This window comes from Dipodomys spectabilis, unplaced genomic scaffold (assembly GCF_019054845.1).
Source record: "Dipodomys spectabilis isolate Male_0828 unplaced genomic scaffold, ASM1905484v1 ptg000342l, whole genome shotgun sequence".
NCBI classification, from domain to species: Eukaryota; Metazoa; Chordata; class Mammalia; order Rodentia; family Heteromyidae; genus Dipodomys; species Dipodomys spectabilis.
The window spans coordinates 549,826-577,089 of record NW_024871019.1 but is presented as its reverse complement, the minus strand read 5'-3'; the positions used below and the strand labels follow the sequence as shown (position 1 = coordinate 577,089).

At 50.8% G+C, this 27,264-nt stretch overlaps 2 protein-coding genes across 2 annotated transcripts in view; one reads left to right on the top strand and one right to left on the bottom strand.

The window, feature by feature from the left end:
• The first annotated feature begins 1,027 nt into the window (after positions 1-1,027).
• On the top strand, positions 1,028-27,245 carry Atp1b3 (ATPase Na+/K+ transporting subunit beta 3). Its single transcript, XM_042665723.1, has 7 exons — positions 1,028-1,207; positions 17,221-17,349; positions 19,151-19,258; positions 21,118-21,302; positions 22,944-22,994; positions 26,178-26,264; positions 26,794-27,245. The coding sequence occupies exons 1-7, from the start codon at positions 1,099-1,101 to the stop codon at positions 26,962-26,964; spliced, it is 840 nt and encodes a 279-aa protein (XP_042521657.1). The 5' UTR covers positions 1,028-1,098; the 3' UTR covers positions 26,965-27,245.
• Positions 18,706-27,264, bottom strand: part of Tfdp2 (transcription factor Dp-2) — a 48,371-nt gene continuing 39,812 nt past the window's right edge. The window contains exon 12 of the mRNA XM_042665718.1: positions 18,706-18,867. Coding sequence (XP_042521652.1) covers positions 18,745-18,867 — 123 coding nt within the window. The 3' untranslated portion in view covers positions 18,706-18,744. The remainder of the gene's footprint in view (positions 18,868-27,264) is intronic.

Here is a 27,264-nt window from a genome sequence, read left to right as displayed (position 1 = left end):
GCACACACGCAAGCAGATGGGCTTTATATTTCCTTCTAAACAGATTCTATCTTTACCTCTAGCCAAACTGAAAAGCTGGTAATCGACCAGGATTCTAGCTCTCCTGACACTGTCCGGGTTTTTTTTTTTTTTTTTAGAGATTATAAAAAATAATTAGGCCGGGAAGGTGGCTCAGGGGTAGAGCGCTCGCCTCGCAGGCCTGAGGCCCTGGGTTCGAGTCCTCAGCACCACGGAAACAGAAAAAGCCGGAAGTGGCGCTGTGGCTCCAGCTGAAGAGCTGAGGGACAGCGCCCAGGCCCCGAGTTCAAGCCCCAGGACTGACACGCGCGCACACACACCGCCCGGTGGAGGCTCCCTCCCGCTCCTCTCGGCCCCATCTCCCGCAGGAAAAGGCTGACCGCACCCGAGACCTGCGGGCACCCCGCGCCGCGGGACCCCCGGGGTCGGAGGTCAGCGTGTGCACCCCGCCCCCCCCTCCCCGCACGGCTCCGTCCGCGGGCCAGGACCTGGGGGCGGGGCGGGCGGGCTGCGCCCCGCAGGGGTCCGTCACAGAGCCGGGAGCAGCGGGGCCGCGCGCCGGCCCACGCCGCCCCGCACCTGCCCCGGGCCTGGGCGCCCCCCTCCCCAGGACAGCCGATCGCCGCCCCCAGCCCCGCGAGAACCCCGTGGGGCGAACCCGCGCGCGACACACCACCTACTTGCCCGCGGCCTCGGCGCCCCACGTCCTCGGCCGGCGCGGGCGGCAGCGGCGCCCGGGGGCGGGGCTAGCGGAGGGGGCGGGGCCGCGCCGGGGGCGGGCCGAGGGCGGAGCCGGCGGGCGGCCCGGGCGCGCGCCCAGTCGCGGCGCCCCTGGGCGGGGGCGCGCGCGCGGCGCGGAGGAGCGGCGCGTGGATTGGCTGCGGCGGGCGCAGACGTCAGGCTCCCGCGGCCCGAGCGGCCGCTCGGCGCGGCGCGGCGCAGTCGGCTCGAGCGGTCGCGGAAGGAGGAGCTGCTCCGGCCGCGCCGCCCCTCCGCCGCCTCAGCCGGGCAGCGCCGCTAGGTCCGGGACGCTCCGCGCCGCCTCGCCCGCCCGCGGCCGCCGCGCCCCGCGCCCTCACCATGACCAAGACCGAGAAGAAGTCGTTCCACCAGAGCCTGGCCGAGTGGAAGGTCTTCGTCTACAACCCGACCACCGGGGAGTTCCTGGGGCGCACCGCCAAGAGCTGGGGTGAGGCGGGCGGCGCGGGCGCGGCCTCCTCATTCATTCCGCCCGGGGGCCCGGCGCGGCTCCGGCCCGCCGCCCGCGCGGGGCGCACGTGCTGCGGGCTTCCCGCCGCTGGCGGCGCCGGAAACCGGGGCCGCGCCGGCCGTGGCCGGAGCCGGGGCTCGGCCGAGGCGGGGCCGGGCGGGCGGAGGGGCGGAGGGGCCGGGCGCGGGCGGGCGGAGGGGCCGGGCCGGGCCCCCGCGGGGCCGCGCGGCGGCGGCGGCGGGCGGGCCTCTCCGTACGGCGGCCTGCGGCGCGCGCGGCGCCTCCGCGGAGAGGAAATTTCCACTCCCGCCGCGGAGGTGACGGCGGGGCGGGGACGCGCGTGGCTCCCCGCGGCCCGCACCCCCCCCCCCCCGGGACCCGCGTTCCCCACGCCGCGCCGGCCCGCGGCGGCTCTTTGTGCGTCCCGGGGAGCCGTTGGCGGCGGCGGCGGCGGCGGGGAAGCAGCAGCTGCGCGGGGCCAGGACGGGCGGCGCGCGTGCGCGTGCGCGGCCCCGGGCGGGAGCGGGGCGCCGGGCGCATCCCGGCCCGGGGGTCGGCGCCCTTCCTGAGGACAGACGACCGGAGAGCGGAGAAGCGGACGCGGCCCGAGGAGCCCGGCCGCCGCCGGCCCCGGGTGCGGGGCCCGCCCGGCCCCGCAGGCGGCCCGACCCCCCCCTCGTTCCCGTCTCCCCAGCGCAGGGCGGCAGGATGTCACACCCGTCTCGCCTCACACTTTGACGATCACCTGTTGTCGGCCTCTCCGCCCTCGGCACCGCTCGTCTGCTTCCCCGAGCCGCGTCCGTGAGAGGCGGACGGGAGGCCCGCGGGTGGCGTGCGCGTGGGGCAGGACGGACGCGTGTCCGCGTCATGGCCCCCCCCCGCCCCGCGGAGATGTTGGGGTGGTGGAGAGGCCGCCCGCTAGGCCGCACCCGGCTCCTTTCCTGCCCCTCGTGACCCCTCAGTGCCCCCCAGCCGTGGCGCTCGGGAACCCTCCCGTCAGGTTTTAGGGTGGAGATGGCATTTGAGCAACAGCAGGTGCGCGCGGTCTCGGTGGAGGGCGGAGCGCGCCCTCGGCCTGTGGGGCGCGCAGCGGTGGTTCATTTCGGGGTCAAGGCAGGACCCCTCTGCAGCATCAGTATTACCATTACCAAGAGCAGTGACCACCTTCTTTCTGTTGGAATAACTGGAAGCCAGTACAGAACGGCAAACAGTGAAAAACAGCCGTTACTCTGCCCCAGGGGAGCGGTCGGGGGCGAGGAGGGAGAATCGCCACTGCAGCCCCCCGGGGTGTTCTCTCTGGGTCCCCGAGCCCGTCTGGATCGGCCTAGGAAGGGCGCCCTGGCCAGCGCCGCGTGCTGCTGATAGACGCCCCTCCCCCCTTTTTCATCAAAGCCTGGACGGTGCCGCTGCCTGGTTGTGTTACCTTTCTGGTGTGTGTCTGTCTGAAATGTGTAAACGCTCTCGTATTTATTTATATAGTGCTGGTCCTGGGGCTTGAACTCAGGGCATTGTGCTTGAGCTTCTTTTTTGCCTAAGGCTAGTGCTCTTCCATCTGAGCCATAGCTTCAATTCTGGCTTTTTGGTAATGTATTTGAGATAGTCTCACTGACTTTACTGCTTGGGCTAGCTTTGAACCACAATCCTCAATTCTCAGTCTCCTTAGTAGCTAGAATTAGAGATGTGAGCCACTGGTACCCAGCTGTGTAATGAATGCAACATTTATTTTTATAAAACCAGAAGAGGGCTGGGAAGGTGGCTCAGTGGTAAAGTGCTCGCCTAGCATGTTTGAAGCTCTAGGTTGGATTCCTCAGTACCACAAAACAGAAAAAGCCAGATGTGGCACTTGTAGATCAAGTGGTATAGAGTGCTAGCCTTGAGCAAAAGAAGCTCAGGGACAGCGCCCAGGCCCTGAGTTTATACCCCAAGACTGGCAAAACAAACGAAAAACTGAGAAGTGACAACAGCATAACCTTGTGAGCATCCTCCTGTGTTATTGAAAGTCTGTACTATCATTTTGGTTTTAGATATAGCTCATTAGGATTCTAATTAACAGAGGTTGTAATGTTTCCTCTTTTATTATTACATGGTCAGAGTCTTCTGCTCCTTTCTTTCTTGGAAAATAGGTATTGTGAATTTTATTTCTTTAGAATTTCCAGGCCATTCATGTATACTTTTTACATTTTGGAAACATATTTCCCTGAAAAAATTGTTTATACTTCCAACAAGTATTTATGTATGTAAAGGGGAAAAATCCTTTGCTATTTGTGCAACTTTTTTTCCTACTCCTTCCCCCCCTTTTTTTTTTAAATCATAAATTTAACCATGCCTGTGGCTTATTCCTGCAATCCTAGCTATTACAGGGCCTGAGATCTGAGGATCTTGATTTAAAGCCTTCTTGGACAGGAAAGTCCATGAGAATCTTTATCTCAGGTTATTCCACAATACTTTACAATACTTTAATCTCCAGTTAACACCATCTTTCTCTTCCCCCACCCCCAGCCCTGCTTTACAAAAAACAAAAACAAAAGAGGAGGTATGGCTCAAATGGCAGGTGCCATTTTTAAATTTTTTTGTCGGTCATGGGGCTTGGACTCGGGGCCTGGGTGATGCCCTCAGCTCTTCAGCTCAAGGCTAGCGCTCTACCACTTGAGCCACAGCGTCACTTTGGCTTTTTCTGTTTTATGTGGTGCTGAGGAATTGAATCCATGGGCCTCATGCATGCAAGGCAAGCACTCTACTACTGAGCCACCTTCCCAACCCATGGTTTCAGGATTTTGTGGTGGTGGTGTGGTTATGGGGCTTGAACTTAGGGCCTGGCCACTGTCCTGAGTTTTTTTTTTTTTTTTTTTTTGGTCCTGTTGTGGGGCCTGAACTCTGGGCCTGGGCACTGTCCCTCAGCTCTTCAGCTCAAGGCTAGCGCTCTACCACTTGAGCCACAGCGCCACTTCCGGCTTTTTTCTTTTTTGCTTATGTGGTGCTGAGGAATCGAACCCAGGGCCTCAGGCATGCAAGGCAAGCGCTCTACCACTGAGTTAACTTCCCAGTCAGTCCTGAGCTTTTTTGCTAAAGGTTAGCACTCTACCACTTTGAGCCACAGCTCTACTTCTAGTATTTTGATGGCTTACTGGAGAAAAGTCTCATGGTCTGTTCTGCCCGCCTGGCAGTCTTCAAATTTCCACTTCCTAAGTAGCTAGGATTACTGGTGTGAACTCCCAGCTGGGATTTTGGCTTTTTTTTTTTTTGCCAGTCCTGGTGCTTGAACTCTGGGCCTGGTGCTGTCCTTGAGCTTCTTTTGCACAGGCAAGCCATCTACCACTTGAGCCACTGCACCACTTCCAGCTTTTTTGAGTAGTTCATTGGAGATAGGAGTCTCACGGAGTTTCCTGTCTGGGCTGGGGCTGGCTTTGATCTGGGAACCTCAGACCTCATGTCTGAATCCTGAATAGCTAGGATTCCGGGCGTGAACCACTGGCGCCCTGCTTGACTTTGTCTTTGATACTTGGCAAATATATTGGTTATAGTTACATCATAATGCTTATGTACACATGAAGTACCTCATGGATCTCCGCAGCAGCCCTCCATGCAGACTTCCTGAGTTAGGGTAGACCTGGAAATATCATGGACAGTGAGCAGGGTGAGCCATTAGCACTTGAACAGCATAGGACAAAGAGAAGATAGCACCTGATGTCTGGTGCCACAGATGCTCTGTCGAAGACATCCCAGGGAGCGGTTACTGGCCTGGCTCCTGTGTTGCCTATGCTGCTCCCCAAAATCCAGGGGAGCAGGCAGCCCAGTGACATGGAGGAAAACCCGTTTGTCCAAGAGGTTTAAGAAAGCACTTTTCAGAATGTTTATTGGGTACGTACACATTTTCTTTCTGTGGCTCACAATCAAAAGTCTTCTTTTTTTTTTTTGGGGGGGGGGGGTCCCAGTCGTGGGGCCTGAACTCTGGGCCTGGGCACTGTCCCTCAGCTCTTCAGCTCAAGGTTAGCGCTCTACCACTTGAGCCACAGCGCCACTTCCGGCTTTTTTCTTTTTGCTTATGTGGTGCTAAGGAATCGAACCCAGGGCCTCAAGCATGCAAGGCAAGCTCTCTACCACTGAGCCACCTTCCCAGCCCACAATCAAAAGTCTTAAATGCTGTTAATGCCTAGCTCAGTCCACTCAGTGTGAGGCGCACAGTAAGAAGTACATTTATGCCAGGTGCTGGTGGCTCACGTCTGTAATCCTAGCTCCTGAGAAGGCTGAGATAGGAGGATTGTGGTTCAAAAGCTAGCCTGCATGAGAAAGTCCATGAGACTTATCTCCAGTTAAGCACTAGAAAACTGGAAATACAGCTATGGCTCCTAGTGGTAGAAAGCTAGCCTTGAGCAAAAAAGCTCAGGGATAGTGCTCAGGCCCCGAGCCCCTCAACATCAACAAAAAAGAATACATTTGCCTGGACCTCTGCATAGATGGCACAGGTGAGAAAAGAGAGACCAGTTTTTTTTTTTTTTTTTGCCGGTCGTGGGGCTTGAACTCTGGGCCTGGGCGCTGTCCCTCAGCTCTTCAGCTCAAGGCTAGCACTCTACCACTTGAGCCACAGCAGCACTTCTGGCTTTTTTCTGCTTATGTGGTGCTCAGGAATCAAACCCAGGGCCTCATGCATGCAAGGCAAGCGCTCTACCACTGAGCCACCTTCCCAACCCCACAGGTTTTTGTTTTGTTTTGTTTTGTTTTTACTGTTTTGGTACTGGGGGTCGAGCCCAAGACCTACAACTTGCTAGGTGAGCGCTTTCTACTGAGCTACATACCAGCCCACACTACAGGTTTTCTGATTTACCAAAATTCATCTATTGAGTTAGGCATAGAACCTTTGGGCCCACAGATTCTAAAGCCATGACTTTTTTTTAAAAACTTTTTTTGGTCATTATAATGGTGATGCACAGAGTGGTCAGAGTTACGTGTCAGGTGAAAAACACATTCTTTTTGACAGTGTCACCCCTCTCTCTGCTCTCTCCTATACCATGACTTTACCTGTGTCAGATGATAATACTTGAACCTGCTTGTTGGGGGTTCTACCTCTTGAACCATACATCCAGTCTGATAAATGCTAAAGTTAACAATTTAAAACCAGAGATTTTGATTTCCAGTAGTTACGTTCTGGACCAGAGCTGTGCTTTGTTCATGTGCCTTTTCTTTGTAGGTCCCTAAGGGGCCTTTCTCAGGCACTGTGTTTCTGTTCTGGGTCACGCATCGTTAAACACTGCTCTGGAATCAGACTCCAACCCACCTTGTGTCTGAATGTAGGGGAGAGACATGTATGTTTATTTTCTCAGTATCTCATTTACAAGACAATGGCCATTGTCCTGTGAGTCTGATGATAATTAGACTACCAAAGTGTGCTTGACTGGGAGAGCAGCAGGACTTTCTGTTCCTGGTCCCTGTGCATAGGTTTATAAGAATGGGCAGTGGGGTTGGGCAGGACGTAACGTGCACTCATCCGTCACTCAACAACTTTCTGGACTGGCCAGGAATCAGGAGAGGAGAGGGCTGTTACAAGGTACATTATAACGATGGTAGTGCGTGCTTGATTTTTTTCTGAAATGGGCCTGAATTTACATCAGTAGAATTAAACTAATGGGTTTTGTTATTTCTAGATCTTCCTGTCTGTAATAACTTTGCCATGACCAATCCTTTTATATGACTGTAATAGGAGAAAAGACAATTTAGTTAGGAAGCATTTTAGTTATGCGTTTATTAATGTTGGAGTAACGTCCCCTCTAATCTGTGTATGTGCATGCACACACGTGCCTGTATGTATGCTGGAACTTGAACATAGGCTCTTGTGCTTGTGCTTTTTGCTCATGGCTGGTACTGTACTGCTTTGGATACATACCTCCAGTTCCGCATTTTCCAGAGCCTTGACTTTTTTTCCTGGGGTCGCTTCAAATTATGAGCCTCCAGGTCTCAACCTTCTGGGTAGTTAGAATTATAGGCCTGAGCCTCCAGGTCTGGTGAGAAGAATCCCCCCCCCCCATCTCCCACTTTATTAGCATGGGTTGTATAAAATCCTCTGCCTTTTTTCTTAGAGTTTGATTTCTGGTTCTTCTCATCACCATTGTGGTGACTTTCTACACTTCCTACTTGAAATTATCTATCAAGCAGCCTTTTTTTTTTTTCTTTTTGGGGGTCATTTTTGAGGATTGACCTCAGTGACCTTGCTTATGCAAATGTTCTTTCACTTGAGCTACATCCCAAGTCCTTTGGCTTGTTCTTTTTTTTTTTGCCAGTCCTGGGGCTTGAACTCAGGTCCTGGGCGCTGTCCCTGAGCTGCTTTTGAAGTTTAAGGCTAGCACTCTACCACTTGAGCCACAGCGCCACTTCTGGCTTTTTCTGTGATGTGGTACTGAGGAATTGAACCCAGGGCTTCATTTATGTTAAGTGAGCACTCTACCCCTGAGCCACCTCCCAGCCCTGTCCCGTCCCCCCGTCTCCCCCCCACCCCGGTCATGGGCTTGAACTCTGGGCCTGGACGCTGTCCCTCAGCTCTACAGCTCAAGGTGAGTGCCACTTCCAGTCTTCTGAGTGGTTTATTGGAGGTGAGAGTCTCATAGACTTTCCTGCCTAGACTGGCTTTGAACCATGATCCTCAGATCTCAGTCTCCTGAGTAGCTAGGATGACAGGCATGAGCCACCGGCCCCTGGCCCAGCTCTGTTTTTTTGGATAGTGTTTTGTGTGTCGTGTGTGTGTGTGTGTGTGTGTGTGTGTGTGTGTGTGTGTGTCTGTGTCTGTGTCTGTGTCTGTGTGTGTGTGTGTGTCTGTGTCGGTCGTGGGGCCTGAACTCTGGGCCTGGGCGCTGTCCCTCAGCTCTTCAGCTCAAGGCTAGCGCTCTACCACTTGAGCCACAGCACCATTTCCGGCCTTTTCTGTGTAGGTGGTGCTGAGGAATGGAACCCAGGGCCTCATGCATGCTAGGCAAGCGCTCTACCACTGAGCCCTCTCCCCAGTCCCTGAATTTTGTGTTAACTTTGAACTGGATGGCCTCAGCCATGACTCTCCTACTCGTGTGGCTTAAGGGTTGCCTATCAATCAGAAGCCTTCATTTGGATGTTTCCCAGGTGCCTCTTGGTGTATTTCCATTGCTTTCAGGGGCTCCTTAGCATGACAAACTTCTTTTTTTTTTAAGACAAATACTACTTTAATGACATAGTTAAAGTGAATGCCAAACAGAAGTCAAGATTGTGGCTGGCAAAGTGACACTCCTGTCCAGGTCTCTGTCCACATCTGTAACTATTCTGAATTCTGTGGCAAAGGAGGATTAGTGCCTCTGGTAGAATCAGGTGATTGAGGTGAGCCGGGTTGTGTTTAGGTGGGATCCGTGGATCTCAAGGTCCTGAAAGGGGAAGAGGAGGGGCCGGGATCAGGGAGGAAAAGTAAGGCCGACAGAGTCAGAATGATGCATTGTGTAATAAGAGGTGGTAGAAGGCGAGAGGGGTTACACGTGGAGGATTTGGGCAGGGATCCCCTAGACCCCCAGAAAGGAATGGACTCCTCCTGTTGGCTCCTTTGTGCCCACATGCAGAGATACTGGTGTTAGACTGATGTTCGCTGCTCTAAGACACTGTTGGTGGCAGTTTGTAACTGCAGCAATGAGAAACTAATGCAGTGATGAACCAATCACAGTTTTCAATCAGCATCTATGGAAGATTGGCTCCAGGACCCTAAACAAACAAAATCAGAAGACTCACATCTCATCTGAAACGGCGTGGACAGACAGCTCTTCGCACACAGTCTTTCTGGCTTCTCTCCAGTCCCTTTTTACCATTCATATGGTTTTTCTGGACCCCTCCTGTTTATTCCACATTAGGCTGCCTTCTTAGAAGTAGTGTCAGCTTGGGTAGCCTGATCTCAGGAAAACATCGAAATCCTCTGCCCTAAGAATAGTAAGTGTTCCCATGTGTCTCAAAACACCCTTTCCTCTGTCTAGCCTTTGTCGCTTATGTCGTTACAGTAGTTCACTAGCCTGTAAGATGCCGTGGATCAAACCCAGGTCACTGGCATGAGAGGCAAGCTCTCTACCCCTGAGCTCTGCTGTAAGGCTTAGTCATGTCTCATCGGTGATTCTCCAGATCCTACTGTGCTGGCATTTAGGATGTGTTAGAAGTTGGTTGAATGAAAGACAGTAATTTAGACTTTGCAATATTGACTTGAATGTTCTAAATGTGTATGATAATCTTGGTGACTCCTAGTATGCTCTTTCTGTGAATGTTTTCCTTTGCGGAGGCTGTAGTACTAATGGCTTTCATAGAAATTCAATATTGAAGGAAACAGTAGGTATCTTAGTGGTACCACTTTAGTTTAGTGATATGGTTAAAGGTTAATTCATTAAGGGGAGGCTAAGCTGTGCATTGAAAAAGTATCAGACCCAGGGTTATTATCCAACTCTCCTTCCTTCCTTCCTTCCTTCCTTCCTTCCTTCCTTCCTTCCTTCCTCTCTTTCTTTCTTTCTTTCTTTCTTTCTTCTTTTCTTTCTTTCTTTCTTTCTTTCTTTCTTTCTTTCTTTCTTTCTTTCTTTCTTTCTTTCTTTCTTTCTTTCTTTCTTGGGGCCTGATCTCTGGGCCTGGGCGCTGTCCCTCAGCTCTTCAGCTCAAGACTAGCGCTCTACCACTTGAGCCACAGCACCACTTCCGGCTTTTTTCTTTCTGCTTATGTGGTGCTGAGGAATTGAACCCAGGGCCTCATGCATGCAAGGTAAGCGCTCTACCACTGAGCCACCTTCCCAGCCCAAGTCTGCTTCTTTCTGAGATTCAGCTTTTATGAAAACCTCATAAAATCATCCCTCCCCCCCACCTCAGTTTAATAGGGGTGCACACCAGTTTTGGAACTTGAACTCAGGGCCTGGATGCTGTTCTTGAGCTGCTTTTGCTCATGGTTGGTTCTCTGCCACATTAGCTCCACTTCCAGCTTTTTGATAGTTAATTTGAAATAAGAGTGTCTCAAACTTTCCTGCCTTGGCTGGCTTCGAACTGTGATCCTCAGATCTTCAGTCTCCTGAATAGCTAGCACAGGCATGTGCCCTTGGTAAATGGTTTTAATAGGGGCCTTTTTATTGGAGGGCGGTGGGCCGTGTTGGTCGTGGGGTTGAACTTGGCCTGGGTGCTGTCCTTGAGCTAATCTTTAGCTCAAGGCTAGTAGTGCTCTACCACTTTGAGCCACAGCGCCACTTCCCTGTTTTCTGGTAGTTAGTTGGAAATGAGTCTCACGGATTTTACTGCTCTAGCTGGCTTTGAATTGGCATGAGCCGCCCATGTTGGTAAGAGGGTCTTTTTAATAGGGTCATTCTCTCCACACAGGGTGCTGGTACTAATTAATAATTTTGAGGCTTTTCTAGCTCAGCCTCCCACTTCCTTGGTTAAACTTGGTTACTGAGTCATTTGTGGAGCTAGTTTTTGTGACTTACTCTTAGAATTTTGCTGGTGCCGTCGTAAAGCACAACTTTGAAACTGACCTTCCTGCAAGGATGGGGCCTCGTGGCCGTGTCTGGCCCATCAGCAGCGGACCTTTGTGCACCTCGACTCACTCCTGCCTTCTCTGGCCACTGCCCCTCCTTTCCTAAGTGTCCAATCTCAGGTGGTTTTTTTGGTCAGTTGTGGGGCGTGAACTCGGGGCTTGTATGCTGTCCCTGAGCTTTTTTGCTCAAGGGTAGCACTCTACCACTTTGAGCCACAGCGCCACGTCCTGCTTTTTGGTGGTTCATTGGAGATGAGTCTTACTGACTTTCCTGCCAAGACTGGCTTTGAACCACAATCTTCAGATCTCGGCTTCCTGAGTAGCTAGGATGACAGGCCTGAGCCCCCGGTTCCCCCTGCCGGGTGCTGTCTCTGGCCTTATTTTTTCTTCTCTCCTGGAAATCTCCAAAGATGTAAAGATAAATAAAAATAAATTTGGGTTTTTGCTTGCCAGATTCTGGGCACTAATTATTTCCAGTATTCTTCCTACATACCCTACATTCCAGAGTGTGAGGCTTAGATAACCCCATGCTTTTACATCGCTTTTCTCTGCGGAACTGTCATCTTCCCTCATTCCCTGTCATTTCCAAGCAAAACCTGGCCAAATTGCCAATCCGCTCTCCGTAGCATTTCATTTTTTTGTGAACCACACCCCACTACCATTGCAATTAATTCAGGAATTAATTTTCTCTGACTTTCCCTTGTTGTCCTTCCCCTTCTTGTGAAAGCAAGCATTCAGAAGTTGCCTGGTTTCACGGCCCTACCCCCTGTTTCAAATGTCACAGTGCTTAACCCTTCATCAGCCCCCTCCTCCTCCACCAGGATCCCCTAGTGCCTTTTCTTGTAAACTCTGTGATTAAAACAGTAAGACACAAGCCACGCACAATGCCATATACCTGCAGTCCAGCATTTGGGAGGGTCATGGAGAATTCTATCTATGAGACCAATCTGGACTAAAACAGCAGATGAAAATCTTGTATAAATTTTGTGTGAAGTGCTGGGGATCTAACCTAGGGCCTCTGCGTGCCAGGAAGCTCTCTACCACCAAGGTATACCCAGCTCTTCCAACTTCAAGTAGGTAAATGGCTTTCCAGTATTTATCTGTTGCTTAAAACATAATGACAGGTCAGGAATGTAGCTCAGTAGTAATGTACCTACCTGACAACTACAGGTCCTGTGTTTGATCTGGGAAAAATGTGTGGACAGCTGTGGGTGTTGAGCTCTTGATGTCTAATGGATGTCAGGAAACAGCCAGACCCTCCATTGGAATCATTGGTCATTGTCTAAATCTGTAACTTCGTTGCCATTTGATTATCTCTGAGGCTGTAGTCTTGGTTTTCCTACTTTCCCAACCCCAGATCATATTTGGATCACCCCTGCTTTCAGAAAGCTTAAGTTCCAGGCAGCTTGGGATTCCAGGCTTTCAGGTGTTGGCTTGGAGAAGTTTCCAACCCATAGCCTGTTATTTCCCGTCATGCACCTTGTGTAGCGTACAGTCTTGTATCTGAGGCCCTTGGTTCGCGCCCGGCCTTGCCGGTGACAGGGCCTGGCTTCTGTCCCTGTGCTGTTCCCAGGCCCATATTTTGTCATGGAAGTCATGGTCAGTTTGTAGGCCGTGCTCCAAGTTTGGAAAGAGTGTACATTCTGTTAACTACAGAGTATCTGGGAAGTAATGTGGCAAGCTTTGTTTGAAAAGTATTTGCTGTCCGTTTTTTATTTATTCAGTCTCTGGATTGAATATTCAAAGATCTTCACCAAATAAGATTATATTGTGTTACAATGAACATTACATGAAGCACAGAACAGAATTGTAGAATTTGAAGCTGCACAGCATCATGAAGGTGTGTGTGACTGTAACATGGCCTTCATGTGCTTTTTGCTTTTTAGTATAAAATATCTTAGCCCTGTGATCCCTGTGACTTGGATCCTAGTTTGCCACATCTGTTTCCTCCTCCTCTTTTTTTTTTTTTTTCCGGGGCGGGGGGGGGGGGGGGGGCGGTGAGCCGGTGGGTTGTAGGTTTTGAACTTTGAGCCTGGGCACTGTCCCTGACCTCTTCAGCTCAAGGTTAGCGCTCTATCACTTGAGCCACACTGCCACTTCTGGCCTTTTCTGTGTATGTGGGTACTGAGGAATTGAACCCAGGGCCTCATATATACGAGGCAAGCACTCTACCACTGAGCTATCTTCCCAGCCCTATTTTCTCTTTTTTTTGGTTGGTTGTGGGGCTTGAACTCTGGGCCTGGGCGCTGTCCCTCAGCTCTTCAGCTCAAGGCCAGCTCTCTACCACTTGAGCCACAGTGCCACTTCCAGTTTTCTGGTGGCTAATTAGCGTGGCTGGCTTTGAACCCTATCCTCAGATCTCAGCCTCCTGAGTAGCTATAGGATGACAGGTGTGAGCCACCGGCACCCTGCCAAGTCTTCTTTGAGGACACATCAGACTGAGGGTGTGCTTGCTTAGCCTAGTAAGTTTCTGGTCCATCAGTACTTGACATGTATATGTTTACAGGATTCTGTACCTTTCGTTTTAAATTTAAATGTGTAGCTGTGTATCAGTCTGAGGTTGCTTTGTTTTACTTGAGGTGTATGAGACTTTGTTATCATTCCTTTTAACTTTACAGTGTTTCATTACATTTTGCTTGCTGTCCTTTGTAGTTAATTGCATGATCAATTTCTTCATGTAAGGTTTGGGGATGTGTTCATTGTAGGTGTTCTGAGCTCTTCCTTACAAGTGTGGAAATGTCTGTTTTGTATTCCAAATTGCAGAATGTTAACTTAGCAGCCAAAATCAAATCGATAGTTATCTGGTGTCAGTTGTTCTTTCCCTTTGGTAACCTCTTTGATCATCTGATAGACTTGATGCAGTTTCTCTTCATTTTTGGTGTTTGCTTGCTTTTTGCCAGTCCTGGGGCTTGAACTCAGGGCCTGGACAGTTGTCCCTGAGCCTCTCTGTGTTCAAGGCTAGCATTCTACTCCTCAGTAGCTAGGATTATAAGCCTGAGCCACTGACGCCTGGCTGCTCAGCTTTTCAACTGCTTTATTAAAGTGGTAATGACATATACTAAGCGGTGCGTATCAATCAATACAGATACAGGCAGTATAGCAGGCAGTACAGCCCTAATACTCAGGAAGCTAACGTGGAAAAATCACCTAAAAGTAGGAGTTCAAGACTAGCCTGGACAATATAATGAGCTCCTATATCCAAAAAAAATAGTTTTGACATATACCCAGGTACACAAGCATACCTATACTATACTCACTGTAATCAAGATAAGAACATATTTATTACATACACTCCCAATTTTTCTTGCCCCTTTATAATCTATGTCTCCCATTATTCTGGGCTCTGGGCAAACACTGATATCTTTGACACTTTAGCTTGTTTTCTGGCATTTTAAGTACTTTCTGAAGGAGCGACTGCATTCCTTTAAACTCTCTCCTGCTGGGTGCCCTCCTGCTGAGCCCTCCTCTTAAGTTGCCTCGTGGCTGTAGATTGTAGCTGTAAGTCAATTCCTGGGGTTTCCTTTGAGTGAACATCTTGGGTTGATGCTGTTGATCTCAGTCAAGACATTTCGAAATGCTGGTATTTCTGTGGAATTTAAATCAGTGTTAGCTTATTTTTATTGTTATTGGCTTTGTTGGTGGTGGTGTTTGTCTTTATGACTTGTCACTTTGTATTCCAGCTGGGCTTAACTTGCAGTCTCCTGCCTCAGCCTTCCTTTTTTTTTGTCAATCGTTGGGCTTGAACTCTGGGCCTGGGCCATGTCCCTGCGCTCTTCAGCTCAAGGTGAGCGCTCTACCACCTGAGCCACAGTGCCACTTCCTTCTGGTTTTCTAGTGGTTTATTAGAGATAAAGAGTCTCATGGACTTTTCCTGCCTGGGCTGGCTTTGAACTGCGATCCTCAGATCTCAGCCTCCCGGGCTGGCATAGGTTTTTAAAATGTTTTCTTACCCCGAGGCAAGAGCAGCTGCGGTGCCTTGCATTGGCCTATGTGTGTGTTTGTTTTTGTAAATTATTGTGAAAAGTCTTTCATATATGATATAAAAGATTGGATTATTTCAAGGAGGAAAGCTTGCTTTAGTGTTCGAAACAATGTCTTGTCTCTGGAGGCCTTTAGTATGTGACATCAGATTTAGAACATGGCTGTTAATTTATGTACATATGTTGTAACTATATGACATTTTAGTACCTTTTTTCCATTGTATAATGGTTCTTTAGAAGCAAATTAAAATAATAGTTTGGTAATGTTTATTTCTGATGTTTTATAAATTTCATTTATATTTTTTCCTAGGAACTTAAAAAAACAATTGAAGGTGATATAAGAATATTTTGTAGGGGCTGGGAAGGTGGCTCAGTGGTAGAGTGCTTAATGAAGCCCTGGGTTCAATTTCTCAGCACCACATAAGCAGAAAAAGCTGGAAGTGGCGCTGTGGCTCAAGGGGTAGAGTGCTCGCCTTGAGCTGAAGAGCCGAGGGACAGCGCCCAGGCCCAGAGTTCAAGCCCCATGACTGACCAAAAAAAAAAATTTTTGTGATGCTTTAAATAACAGTGCAAGGCTGGGAAGGTGGCTCAGTGGTAGAGCGCTTGCCTTGCATGCTCAAGGCCCTGGGTTCGATTCCTCAGCACCACATAAGCAAAAAGAAAAAAACAGCCGGAAGTGGCGCTGTGGCTCAAGTGGTAGAGTGCTAGCCTTGAGCTGAAGAGCTGAGGGACAGCGCCCAGGCCCAGAGTTCAGGCCCCACGACCGGACCAAAAAAAAAAAAAAAAAAAATAAATAACAGTGCAAAATACTACTCAGAAGTCTCCTTCACACTTGGTTTCATGTCTCCTGTGCAACAGCGCCACCTGTGTCTCTGTTGCTTATTACCATCTCACCTGGGCCTGTCTTCTGTGCGTGGCAAACAGATCACTGCTTTGAGCCTGGTCTTCCTTTTCTTTTTCTGCAGCAGGACCGCAGTAGGCACTGCGGGAGGGCAGTGGCCCGGAGCTGACACCCTCTCCTCTCTCCTCTCTCCTCTCCTCCCTTTCTTGGCTTCCTGGTAATTGGGGAAGGGTGGGATGCTAGTGTAAAGCGAAATTGCTTAAATTATTTCCCCTTTGTGTGGAAAAAAGGGGAGGGGAGTGGCTTCCTGGGCTGCAGTGGAGAAATAATTTGTCTCACTGTTGTCACTATCTGTTCTGGGGTCATGTTTGAGAAGATGAAGGAAGTTCTGTAGCTGCTTTCTGGAGAAATGAATAAATGAATTCAGAAACTCACAAAATCTTAGAAGCCTTCTGAGCTACTCCTTGGGAGGTACTGGGGTCCACTGAGGACCTCAGGTCTGTCCTCTGCTGAGGGTAGGTAGGCACTCAGAAGAGTGCCGGGAAGGAAGGCTGGGATAACTTCAGCCCTGGGGTTAATGTCTTCACAGCTGCACAGTCTTAAGGATTGTTCCACGCTTAAACATGAATGACTTCATGTATTTTGATAAATAAGCTCCCTATTGATCACTTTGACTTTAGAACTTTGAGACAAATTACTGATTTTCACATGTTCCCCCCCCCCCAAAATCGTTGGTGTGGGGGTCTGCGTGTTTCCAAGTAACTGGAGAAGGGGTTAAGGGTGGTGTGGAGGCCAGTGCGTCCTGCCTTGCTGGGGCTAGCGGCACAGCGCACGGCCCCACCCGCTCACTAGTAGGCTTGTGCTCCTTGCACTTGTGCATGGCCCTTCGCTTGGCCAGTGTCTTCTACACTCCCCCCATTGCCCTCCTTCCCCCACTCCCCTGCCCCTCCCCTCCCCCACTCCCCTCCCCCCCCTCGCCCGCCCCTTCCCCACTCCCCTGCCCCTCCCCTCCCCCACTCCCCTCCCCTCCTCTCCCCCCACTCCCCTCCCCCCATTGCCCTCCTTCCCCCACTCCCCTGCCCCTCCCCTCCCCCACTCCCCTCCCCCCTCGCCCGCCCCTCCCCCACTCCCCTGCCCCTCCCCTCCCTCACTCCCCTCCCCTCCTCTCCCCCACTCCCCTCCTCCCCCTGCCCCCTCACCGGGTGCCCTCCCCCACTCCCCTCCTCCCCCTCCCCCCTCACCGGGTGCCCTCCCCCACTTGCCTTCACTGCATGTCTGGTTGGTGTTCTTCTAAGTCACCTCACTTTTGGAAGCATTTGCAGTAATTGCTGGCTGATGCACAGGCTTTATGTAATGTTTTTCTGCTTGCCACTTAAGGTGACATGTGAAAACATGGGGAGAGGCTGACCCCGCACCGTCATCTTCTCTTAGAGGGCATGTTGTTCTTTTGGGGGGACATTCCTCTACACATGGGCTGGCATTTTCCAGCAGGAGTGGCAGAAGCTGACTGTAACTTGGAAGTGGGGGGAGGCGGGGTGGGGGGGGTGGAGCGAGGCTCATGGCTGCCGGCTGGACTGCCCGGGCACCTTGGTGCATGGCTAAGCTTGGGCCCACTACCTCCCCAGGCCGAATGCCTGCACTGTGGGTGCTGAGTCTCATTGCCTTCCTTTCTTTGCAGGTTTGATCTTGCTCTTCTACCTAGTTTTTTATGGGTTCCTGGCTGGGCTCTTCACACTCACAATGTGGGCCATGCTTCAGACCCTGAACGACGAGGTTCCGAAATACCGCGACCAGATCTCTAGCCCAGGTAACCATGGGTTCTCTTCCTGAAATACACTGGGGCTCTGACTTGTCTCTGCCACAGATCTGCTTTGTACTGAGCGGATAGAAGATAAGTTAAACCACGGAGTTGGGAAATGGGAGTGTCGATTGTGATTGCTATTTCTTAATATGTACTGATTTGGGGGGGGGGGGCGGGGGGACTCTGGTCGTGGGGCCTGAACTCTGGGCCTGGGCGCTGTCCCTCAGCTCTTCAGCTCAAGGCTAGTGCTCTACCACTTGAGCCACAGCGCCACTTCCGGCTTTTTTTCTTTTTGCTTATGTGGTGCTGAGGAATCGAACCCAGGGCCTCATGCATGCAAGGCAAGCGCTCTACCGCTGAGCCACCTTCCCAGCCCCTTAATTTTTTTTTAAACTGGTAAAACTTGAATCCTTTGTGTGGAATAATTGGAAATAAGTGAATAATTGAAACTTGATTGAAGTACATTTGGATAGTAGTTACAGATTTAAATAGTGTCATGAATATTGTTCTTTTGGCCTTGGGAAATTTATGTGTGAATTACATTGTTTGTGTAGTGCTGTGGTCTAAACAAATACGGCTTTGTGGTTCTAATTGGTTAGTATGAAAATGATTAAAAATGTTAAAAGGCAGCTAGGTAAAAAGTATTAAGTAGCAATAAAATTTGCTGTTTAATTTTTCTCTTTGTCTTAAGAAACAAAATTCCATTATGGCAAAGAATACTAAAAACTTTGCTGAAATATATGTATTTTTTTATTTTTATTTTTGCTAGTCCTGAGGCTTGAATTCAGGGCCTGGGCACTGTCCCTGAACTTGTTTTGCTCAAGGCTAGCACTCTACTACTTGAGCCATAATGCCACTTCTGGCTTTTTCTGTGTATGTGGTGCTGAGGAATTGAACCCAGGGCCTCATGCATGCATGCAAGGCAAGCACTCTACCCCTGAGCCACCTTCCCAGCCTTGAATTATATTTTGTACTTCTTAACTTCAGTCCTTGCCGTCAGTCTCTGTGGGACAGCTGTCTTGTTAGGCATGGCTCCCTCCTCAAGGTGCTGGCAGTATTTATATATTTTGTGGTGCTGAAACATAAACCCAGGGCTCTTGTGTCTGCTGCGCAAGTGGTGTACCACTGCCCTCCATCCCTGGCCTGGTACTGGCCATTTGTGGAATAGAAAGCAGCGATGGGCAGGATGTTCCTGGTAGAGATGGCGATAGAGGAGTGGGAAAGGGGCTGTGGGGAGCCCAGCAGGGGGCTTCTTTTCCAGAGCGCTGGTTTTGCTACCAGTCATGTTTTATTCTCCAAGGGCCCTTCAGCTGTGTCTGGAGGTATTTTTAGTGGTAAAACAGGAGAGCAGAACTGCTGTTAACGATGCTGCTAGCCCCCCTGTAGTGCACAGGGTGGGCGTCACGCTGTACAGGAAGAGTCGCCCAGCCTGAGGTCACAGTGCTGAGCGTCTCGCCTGCATCCTCCGTCACTATCACTTCTGAGCCTTAGCAACAGCCGCGCAGAACCAACAGACCTCTTTCCCTGAAAAAGATGTCGCGCATTTGTGAATATCCCAGACAGTGGTGTTTTAGATGCAAAAATGATTAGACTGGTTTGCTAAAACCAGGTTATTTTTGAAGAGTTAAGTTTTCTTTAATTTGACATGGCTTATTTTCATAGATGGGTAAAAGTGGGAAGTTGATAACTGTAGTATAACTGGACAGTTTGCTATGTGATTTACTGAGATCTGCTTTTTAGGATAAGAGAGAGGAGATTTAGCCATATCACATACATACCTTTTAAAAAATTTTCTTTTATCTTTTAGGACTTATGGTTTATCCAAAACCAGTGAGTGCATTGGAATATACATTTAGTTTATCAGATCCGAATTCCTATAAAGGATATATTAACGATCTTAAGAGGTTTCTAAAATGTAAGTATATTTTCTTGTAGGAATGTGCAATAAAGTTAGTCATTATAGATTATAGAACCTAGCACTGAGTTATCATTACTTTTCCAAACATTCTTAGTTTGTTTCACTTTTTTTTTTGGGTCGGTCGTGGGTCCTGAACTCAGCCTGGGCGCTGTCCCTAGCTCTTCATCTGTAGACTAGTGCTCTACCACTTGAGCCTCAGCCCCACTTCTGGCTTTTTCTGCTTATGAGGTGCTGAGGAATCGAACCCAGGGCCTCATGCATGCAAGGCAAGCGCTCTACCACTGAGCCACCTTCCCAGCCCCTTGTTTCACTTTTTTTAAGTAGACAAATGAGAGGATCTCTAAATATTCCAAAATGAGTTGTAAGAGTGTTCTAATTTATAGAACAACATAAATGTCTGATTAACAGAGCAAATTTGTATTGTACTTTTTTTTTTTGGTTAGTCATGGGGCTCAAACTCAGGACCTGAGCACTGTCCCTGAACTTTTTTTTTTGCCAGTCCTGGGGCTTGAACACCACCTGGGCGCTGTCTCTGAGCTCCTTTTTAGCTCAAGGCTAGTATTCTTCCACTTGAACCATTAGTGCCACTTCTGACTTTTTTTGTGATTGGCTGGTGTTAAGACTTGTCTCACGCACTTTCCTGCCTGGGCTGGCTTCAAGTTGCAATCCTCAGATCTGTCTCCTGACGAGCTAGGAGTACAGGCGGGAGCCACAGCACCCAGCTTGATGGGCTCTTCTTTTCTTTTTTTTACTGCTGGTCCTGGGGCTTGAACTCTGGGCCTGGGCAAGCACTCTACCACTTGAGCCACAGCGCCACTTCTGGCCTTTTCTGAGTCGTGCATTGGAGATAAGTATCACAGACTTTCCTGCCTGGGCTGGCTTTTTGAACCATGGTCCTCAGATCTTAGTCTCCTGAGTAGCTTGGATTACAGACATGAGCCACTGCGCCCGGCTGATGGGCTCTTCTTTTTTTTTTTTTTGGTCCGGTCGTGGGGCCTGAACTCTGGGCCTGGGCGCTGTCCCTCAGCTCTTCAGCTCAAGGCTAGCGCTCTACCACTTGAGCCACAGCACCACTTCCGGCTTTTTTCTTTCTGCTTATGTGGTACTGAGGAATTGAACCCAGGGCCTCAGGCATGCAAGGCAAGTGCTCTACCACTGAGCCACCTTCCCAGCCCTGATGGGCTCTTCTTGATGATGGTCTCAGCTGCACACACCAGCACTGCTCCCTAGAGGAGAGGACTGTGTGCCCAGGTCCCTGGTTGTGAAATGAGCTCTCCTGGTGTGGCTCTCCCCTTCCCCCTCCCCCCTCCCCCCCTTCGCACTCCAGTTTGCTCTGCTGTCTTCAGGGGTTCTGCTGTCTTCACCCGGGGTCCTGCTTCGGAGGACTTGCCCCCTAGGGAATTCTGTGACTCTCAGCCTGTAGTCCCAGCACCCTTTCTTGCCTGGTTGATTCATTTAACTTTTGGGAGTACTCTAAAATCCCTTACTTCTCAGTCTGTCAATTACCTGTGGCAGAACTTCTGCCTCTCTTTAGTAAAACCACGTGGTTTCCTGAGTGGAGCTGCCCTCTGGGTCTGCTCGCTGCCCGCTCTCTTGCTTTAAGAGGGCCATTCTGCCTTCGTACAGAAGGCTTGCAGAGGCGCTGTAGTGTGGCTGGTGCTGCTGACTTGAGACAGGAGACATGGGATTCTGCAGACGGTGTTGTAAGAGGCCTGGAGAGCCACCCGAGCAGCAGAAGGCGCCCTCCTTCCCGCTGTCACCTGCTAGCAGGGCTGGCCTTGTCTTAGAAGACCATTGCGCAAAGGATGCTGTGTTCCTGCTTGTGTTCAACATCCTGTCTTGTATTTCCTTTCTAGCATATTCTTTAGAAGAACAGAAGAATCTCACTGTGTGTCCTGATGGAACACTCTTTGAACAGTCGGGTCCGGTTTATGCCGCATGTCAGTTTCCTGTGTCCTTACTTGAAGCTTGCAATGGTACCAAAGATCCTGATTTTGGCTACTCCCAAGGCCAGCCTTGTGTTCTTGTGAAAATGAACCGTGTACGTATGTGTTCACCTCTGTTACTGCTTCAGGCCGTCTTTAAGGAGCTGCCCATCAGTGCTAGATTATTTCTTTGGCTTGGGGTAACACCTTCATTAGGGGAAAGCTGGCACTGATAATTATTGCTTTGGAAAAAATACACCACAAAGGGTTGGTGGTCAGTGATTACTCTGTTTAACATTTTCTGAATGTTTGGTAGCCAAGTATAGCTTTATATTTTACAGATATGTCATTAAGTAGTGGCATTACAGACACAGCCCTGTTCTAAGGAGCTCAGAGGAAGCCGTTCGCTGAGCATGTGGTCCCGCCCAGAGCCTGGCTGCCGTTCCCATGCTCTGGGCTGGGGCCGCTCGAGCCCCGAGGGCAGGAAGGAGCTGTTCTCTCTATCACTGAAGTCACTTTTACTAAGCTAGTTGCTACTTTTTGTTCTGGGGCTTGAACTCTGAGCCTGGGCGCTGTCCCTGAGCTTCTTTTGCTTAAGGCTAGCACCCTACCACTTGAGCCACAGCACCACTTCCGCCACAGCACCACTTCCAGCCTTTTCTGTGTATGTGGTACTGAGGAATTGAACCCAGGGCTATGAAGCTAGGCAAGCGCTATATCACTAAGCCACCTGCCCAGCCCTAAGCCAGTTCTACAGTCCCCAGTGCCACGCTGTGGCGTGTGGAGCTGTGCTGTGAGGTGTGTGTTTCCCTGGGGAGGTGGGCTAAGCCCCGAGTGGCCACACCAACCCTTCTGTAGCCTCCCGACAGTCACTGCGCCTGGACAGAGGCTTGCGTGACCAAGGTCAGCTGTGGGTGCTGTGCAGCCTGACCTCGCTGGTGAGGTGCAGCACTCTGGAAGTGCTCCTGCCCATGCCAGCCACGAGATGGCTCAGCACCCGCCCCACACAGGGCTGAGACCCTTCAGCAGGACCAGGCCACGTGCTGCGATAGGAGACTGGACTTGAAGGTGGCTTGGCAGGGTTCACGGGAGGGGGCAGTACGGACCTGCCCCCTAGTGTGTAGGGCGGTAAGTAAAGCCACTGAGCGGACCAAGGCTGTCACTGTCAGCATTACGGACGTTATAACACAGTGGCCTTTGAAAGGGATGTTACGATTGGTCATTTTTTTCTCTGTCCATTGCCCAAAAGTCACCTTTTTGCCTGCTGCTTCTTGTTCCAGTGTGGCAGCAAGGTAGACACTGTTTTGGTCTGTTCTTTGATAACTGGCTTATTTTCTAAATTGCTCTAACGCAGCAATAAGGTTGCTAACTGGAAATGTTATTATATAGCAAAGCTCATTTTATTTATTTATTTATTTAAAAAAGATTTTTTGGGGGGTCCGGTCATGGGGCCTGAACTCTGGGCCTGGGCGCTGTCCCTCAGCTCTTCAGCTCAAGGCTAGCGCTCTACCACTTGAGCCACAGCGCCACTTCTGGCTTTTTTCTTTTTTGCTTATGTGGTGCTGAGGAATCGAACCCAGGGCCTCAGGCATGCAAGGCAAGCGCTCTACCACTGAGCCACCTTCCCAGCCCCAAAGTTCATTTTAATACCCTAAATAAAGTTGAGATAGTCGTGCCTGCCCTCCCCAACCCCAGCAGCGAGGAGGAAGTTCCAGCAGAAACAATGATTCAAATTAATCCATGTTTCTTGCCCTCAGATCATTGGATTAAAGCCTGAAGGAGAACCAAAGATAGGATGTGTTTCAAAGGTTAGTATTGAGCGTCATGCGTGGAGAGCTTCCGCCGCCAGAGTCCTGTCGCCTCTTCCCTGACGCCCTTCCTGTGTCCTTCTAGACTCCAGTCCACACAGCTCATTTCAATAGCCCTGTCTCCTAATGATGGCCCGAGGGATGTCCACGCCACGTGTGCCGTTCATGCTCTGTACACCATATTTCATGACTCCTCTCAAACTAGTAATGCTGAAGTGACTCCATCCCCAAGTAGTAATGCTGAAATTGGGGTTGTAATCACAGCTGTCTTAATACTATATCGTGACTGTTTTCTTTTCTTTTTTTTTTTGGGTCCGGTCGTGGGGCCTGAACTCTGAGCCTGGGCGCTGTCCCTCAGCTCTTCAGCTCAAGGCTAGCACTCTACCACTTGAGCCCCACAGCACCACTTCCGGCTTTTTTCATTTTGCTTATGTGGTGCTGAGGAATGGAACCCAGGGCCTCAGGCATGCAAGGCAAGCGCTCTACCACTGAGCCACCTTCCCAGCATGACTGTTTTCTTAATAGTACATACACGGGTGACCTAACCATCAGTACTTGAGAGTTTATGAAATATGGTTCATCTCCTTAAGGTACAGGTGTTCATATGCTCCTCCTTCCTACTTAGTTTTTGCCAGCATGCCGTGCAGTTCTCATCTCATAACTTCTTTTGTTTTCTTTCCATGCTGCATCTGCTACTAAGACAAATGGGTAAAAGATGGGTAAGAGTTCTAAGGTAGAGATCCTTACGCTCTAAACTTAGTCTTATGGTTGTGTTAGGTATTAGGATTCAATCCACAGCAGAAGTGGTGTTCCTGATGGGTTATGGTAAAATCATGGAGGGCTGTGGAGAGCTGGCGCTGGGTTCCATCACAGGAGGCTCCTCATCTGTGCAGGAGCTCACTAGTTGCTCACTCATTCCTCTCCTTGGGCCCCTTGGGTGTCCCAGTTCCCCACGTTTCTACCCAGCTCCAGAAAGCAGAGGCAGGGCAGGAAGAATGACCGTTCTGGGTCATCCTGGCTGCTCAGTGAGATCCTGCCTGATGAAAGCGAGAATCTTCCTTAAGTCTACATACCACTTGTAAATGTTTCCACAAATGTCAAGAAACCCTATCATGTAATTATTCTCAGAATTTACTTGCACAGCTTTCCAGCAGCAAGTTCCTGGGCCTGGGCTCCACACTGCAGCCAGGTCGGAGTGCCGATCCACGACCATGCCCTTCTGGGAGCAGGCCCTTGGATGAGCCGAGCCTATGTCTAGATGGGAGTTCTGCTAGGCCAGCGGGGCAGACCCCTGCCTCGTGTAAGCCTCTGGCCACAGGGATCTTGCTCCAGAGCCGTCGAGCCCCGCCTCTGCCACGCCCCTCTGGCCTCACACTGGCGGCAGGTTCTCTACCCCTTGGACCCTGTGTGGAGACCCCTTGTACTTTAGTTTTTGAGGAGGGGCCTGGCACCAAGCTTGGACCTCAACTTTCCTGTCTTCCTTTTTAGCTGGGATAATACTGTGCCACCACACCTTGCTTGTTTTGTTAAGATGGTGTTCTTGCTAACTGTGCGATCCTTCTAAGCTCTGCTTTCAGAGTAGCTAGGATTACAGGCTGGAGCCGCTGTGATTTACCATGCCCTTCCTCCCTCTCCTCCTCCCTCCTTTTTGCTGAGCTGGGGATTGAACCAGGGCTTTACACCACTGAGCTCTTGTCTCCTTCATGTGTTAAACTTATTTTTCTACATTTTATCTGTGTAACCTTTGCTTTGTAGAATAATTGGAAAATGTTCATGAAACTCCAGTGCTAATGTCCAAATTTCATCTTGCTGTCCCTTTTGCTTTAGAGGTGTGTGTAAAGTATATACTTCTATAAAGTAACCCAAGTAGGTGTGGTCTCTGTCTCGTAGGGACATCTGCGGAGCTCACTCCTCAGTAGGGTGAACAGGCAGCAGTCCCGGCTGTGCTGTGTGTCTGGCATGCGGAGCCTTTCTTCAGTATCTGCAAAAATTTTATTTGCTATCGTTGACTTTCTCAAGTGACATTGATAGAGACAGATTTTTCATTTAACTTAGTTGCTCATGGGTGTGTCAGCTCTGTGAATGAGGCTCTCTTATTGAAGTAGAATTGGTTAATGTAAGCTGGGCGCCGGTGGATCCCGCCTGTCATCCTAGCTACTTAGAAGGCAGAGATCTGAGGATCAGAGTTTGAAGTCAGCCCATGCAGGAAGGTCAGTGAGACTCTTATCTCCAATGAACCACCAGAAAACTAGAAGTGAAGCTGTGGCTCGAGTGGTAGAGTGCTCGCCTTCAGTAAGGAAGCTGAGACAGTGCTCAGGCCCTGAGTTCAAGCCCAGGACTGATACAAACACCCTTTTTGTTTAAATGTTTACCCCAGTGTCAGGGATGGACTCCAAGGCCTTCCCTAAGCTACTCAAGCTTATCCTGAGCTCTGCCCGCAGGCCTGCCACAGGGAGAGCTGTAAAGGAGTGCACCTGTGGGGGTGGGGGTGGTGTCTGGAGCATGCTGTAGACGTGGGTGACTCACACTGGGAACATGGCTGCCAGCCCCTGCTACGACCTTGGCTCTACCCAGGTCCTTAGAGCCCAGGAGGTGCCCTCGGGGAGGGCCTCCCCCCCACACTTTAGGGGTGTGGTGTGTACCCCTGTCATGTGGTGCTTCGTGGTGATGAATGTAGCGGGTGGGATAGAAGGAAGAGCTCCCCTGCATGCACGCATCTCCACTGTAGAGATGAGTTTATTTAAATGGGAAGTTCATGTGTTTGCAAGTACTTGGTGATTTGCGGGTAATCTCCTGTGTTCATTCGTGGGCTGTGAGAATGGAGTCTGCCTTGCTTCCTGTGTTCACCTCCCCAAATTTCACACCTACCACCTCTGGGCCTGAGCGTGGCTCATGGCGGCTGCTATGGTCTGGAGCTGCGGCAGCCTCTGCGCTTGGTCCAGGCTGGCAGCTGTGTCTGCTGCCAGTAGCAGTTGTTGGGCCACAGGACACGGTAGGACTGGCTCAGGAGTGCGGGAAGAGGTGCGCAGCTGTGTGCAGGCTTCCGCTGGTGAGGCCTGCAGTAAAGCCCCGCACCCTGGCAATTTTGGCTGCGCCTCAGGCAGCGCCTGCCGCAGCGCTGCGCCGTGCACGCGGACTTCTCCCCTTCGCCCTCACCTGAAGCGTTTCTGTGCTTTCCCACAGGATGAGACCACAGCCTCCGTGTCAACATACCCCGACCAGGGAGCCATAGACTTAAAGTATTTCCCATATTATGGGAAAAAACTGCACGTAAGTAACAAGGTTCTGTGTGGTGCTGACTAAGGAAGCGGCAGCTGCCTGGGTGGGCTGACGCCTCTTGAGTGCAACTGAAAGTTCCCGATGAGGCGAGCAGAACAGAAAGCGCGTGCTCACACATGGAGGACGGTGCTTTTCACCGTGCGTGGAAGCGGCGTGCTGAGCTGAGAAGGCAGACAAGCTCTAAAGAAGTACAAGGTCTCGCCCAATGTGCTGTGACTTCTGTGGTGGCTTTTTTTTTTTTTTTTTTGGGTTGGTTGTGGGGTTTGACCTATGGGCCCTGGCGCTGTCCCTCAGCTCTTCTGGCTTCTTTTTGTTTATGAGATGCTGAGGAATCGAACCCTGGGCCTTGTGCATGCAAGGCGAACCCTCTACCACCGAGCCACCTTCCCAGGCCTTGTGTGTTTTTTTTTGTTGTTAAGTACAAGACCTTCTTGAAGGAAAAGGGAGATTGAGCCAGGGTGGCAGCCTGGAGCATGGCTGGGTGGATGCAGATGTGAACACGTGTCTCCTTGTCTGCCAGGTGGGGTACCTGCAGCCGCTTGTTGCTGTCCAGGTCACCTTCGAAGCTAACAGTACCAAGAGGGAAGTGACCGTCGAGTGCAAGATCGACGGGTCTCCCAACTTGAGGAACGAGGACGATCGGGACAAGTTTTTGGGACGAGTCGTGTTCAAAATCACAGCGCGTGCCTAGGATGTGTAGGTGGTCTCCACAGAATAAATGTGTTGTCGGTCTTGGTGCATCAGCTGGACCTGCCATTCTAGAGTTAGGAGACCGCCCTGGAGGACAGCGGGGCACATGGCACTTGGCTCCGCGTGTGGCGTTGCGTGTCCTGCCCTTGCGTCCTGTGGCTCTGCGCCGGCAGCCCGCGTGCAGCCAGCTAGGGACCGTGCCTGGCTGCAGATGCGTGCCACGCCACACCGCGCCGCCCTCCTCCCCTCCCGGGCTCGCTGTCGTGCCTAAAGCTTCCTGTGCTGTGCTGTGCAAATACTT

Coding starts and splice junctions, on each gene's coding strand:
- Atp1b3 (XM_042665723.1), top strand. CDS start 1,099: ATGACCAAGACCGAGAAGAAGTCGTTCCACCAGAGCCTGGCCGAGTGG. Junction 21,303..22,943: donor TTCTTGTGAAAATGAACCGT/GTACGTATGTGT, acceptor TCTTGCCCTCAG/ATCATTGGATTAAAGCCTGA. Junction 26,265..26,793: donor ATTATGGGAAAAAACTGCAC/GTAAGTAACAAG, acceptor CTTGTCTGCCAG/GTGGGGTACCTGCAGCCGCT.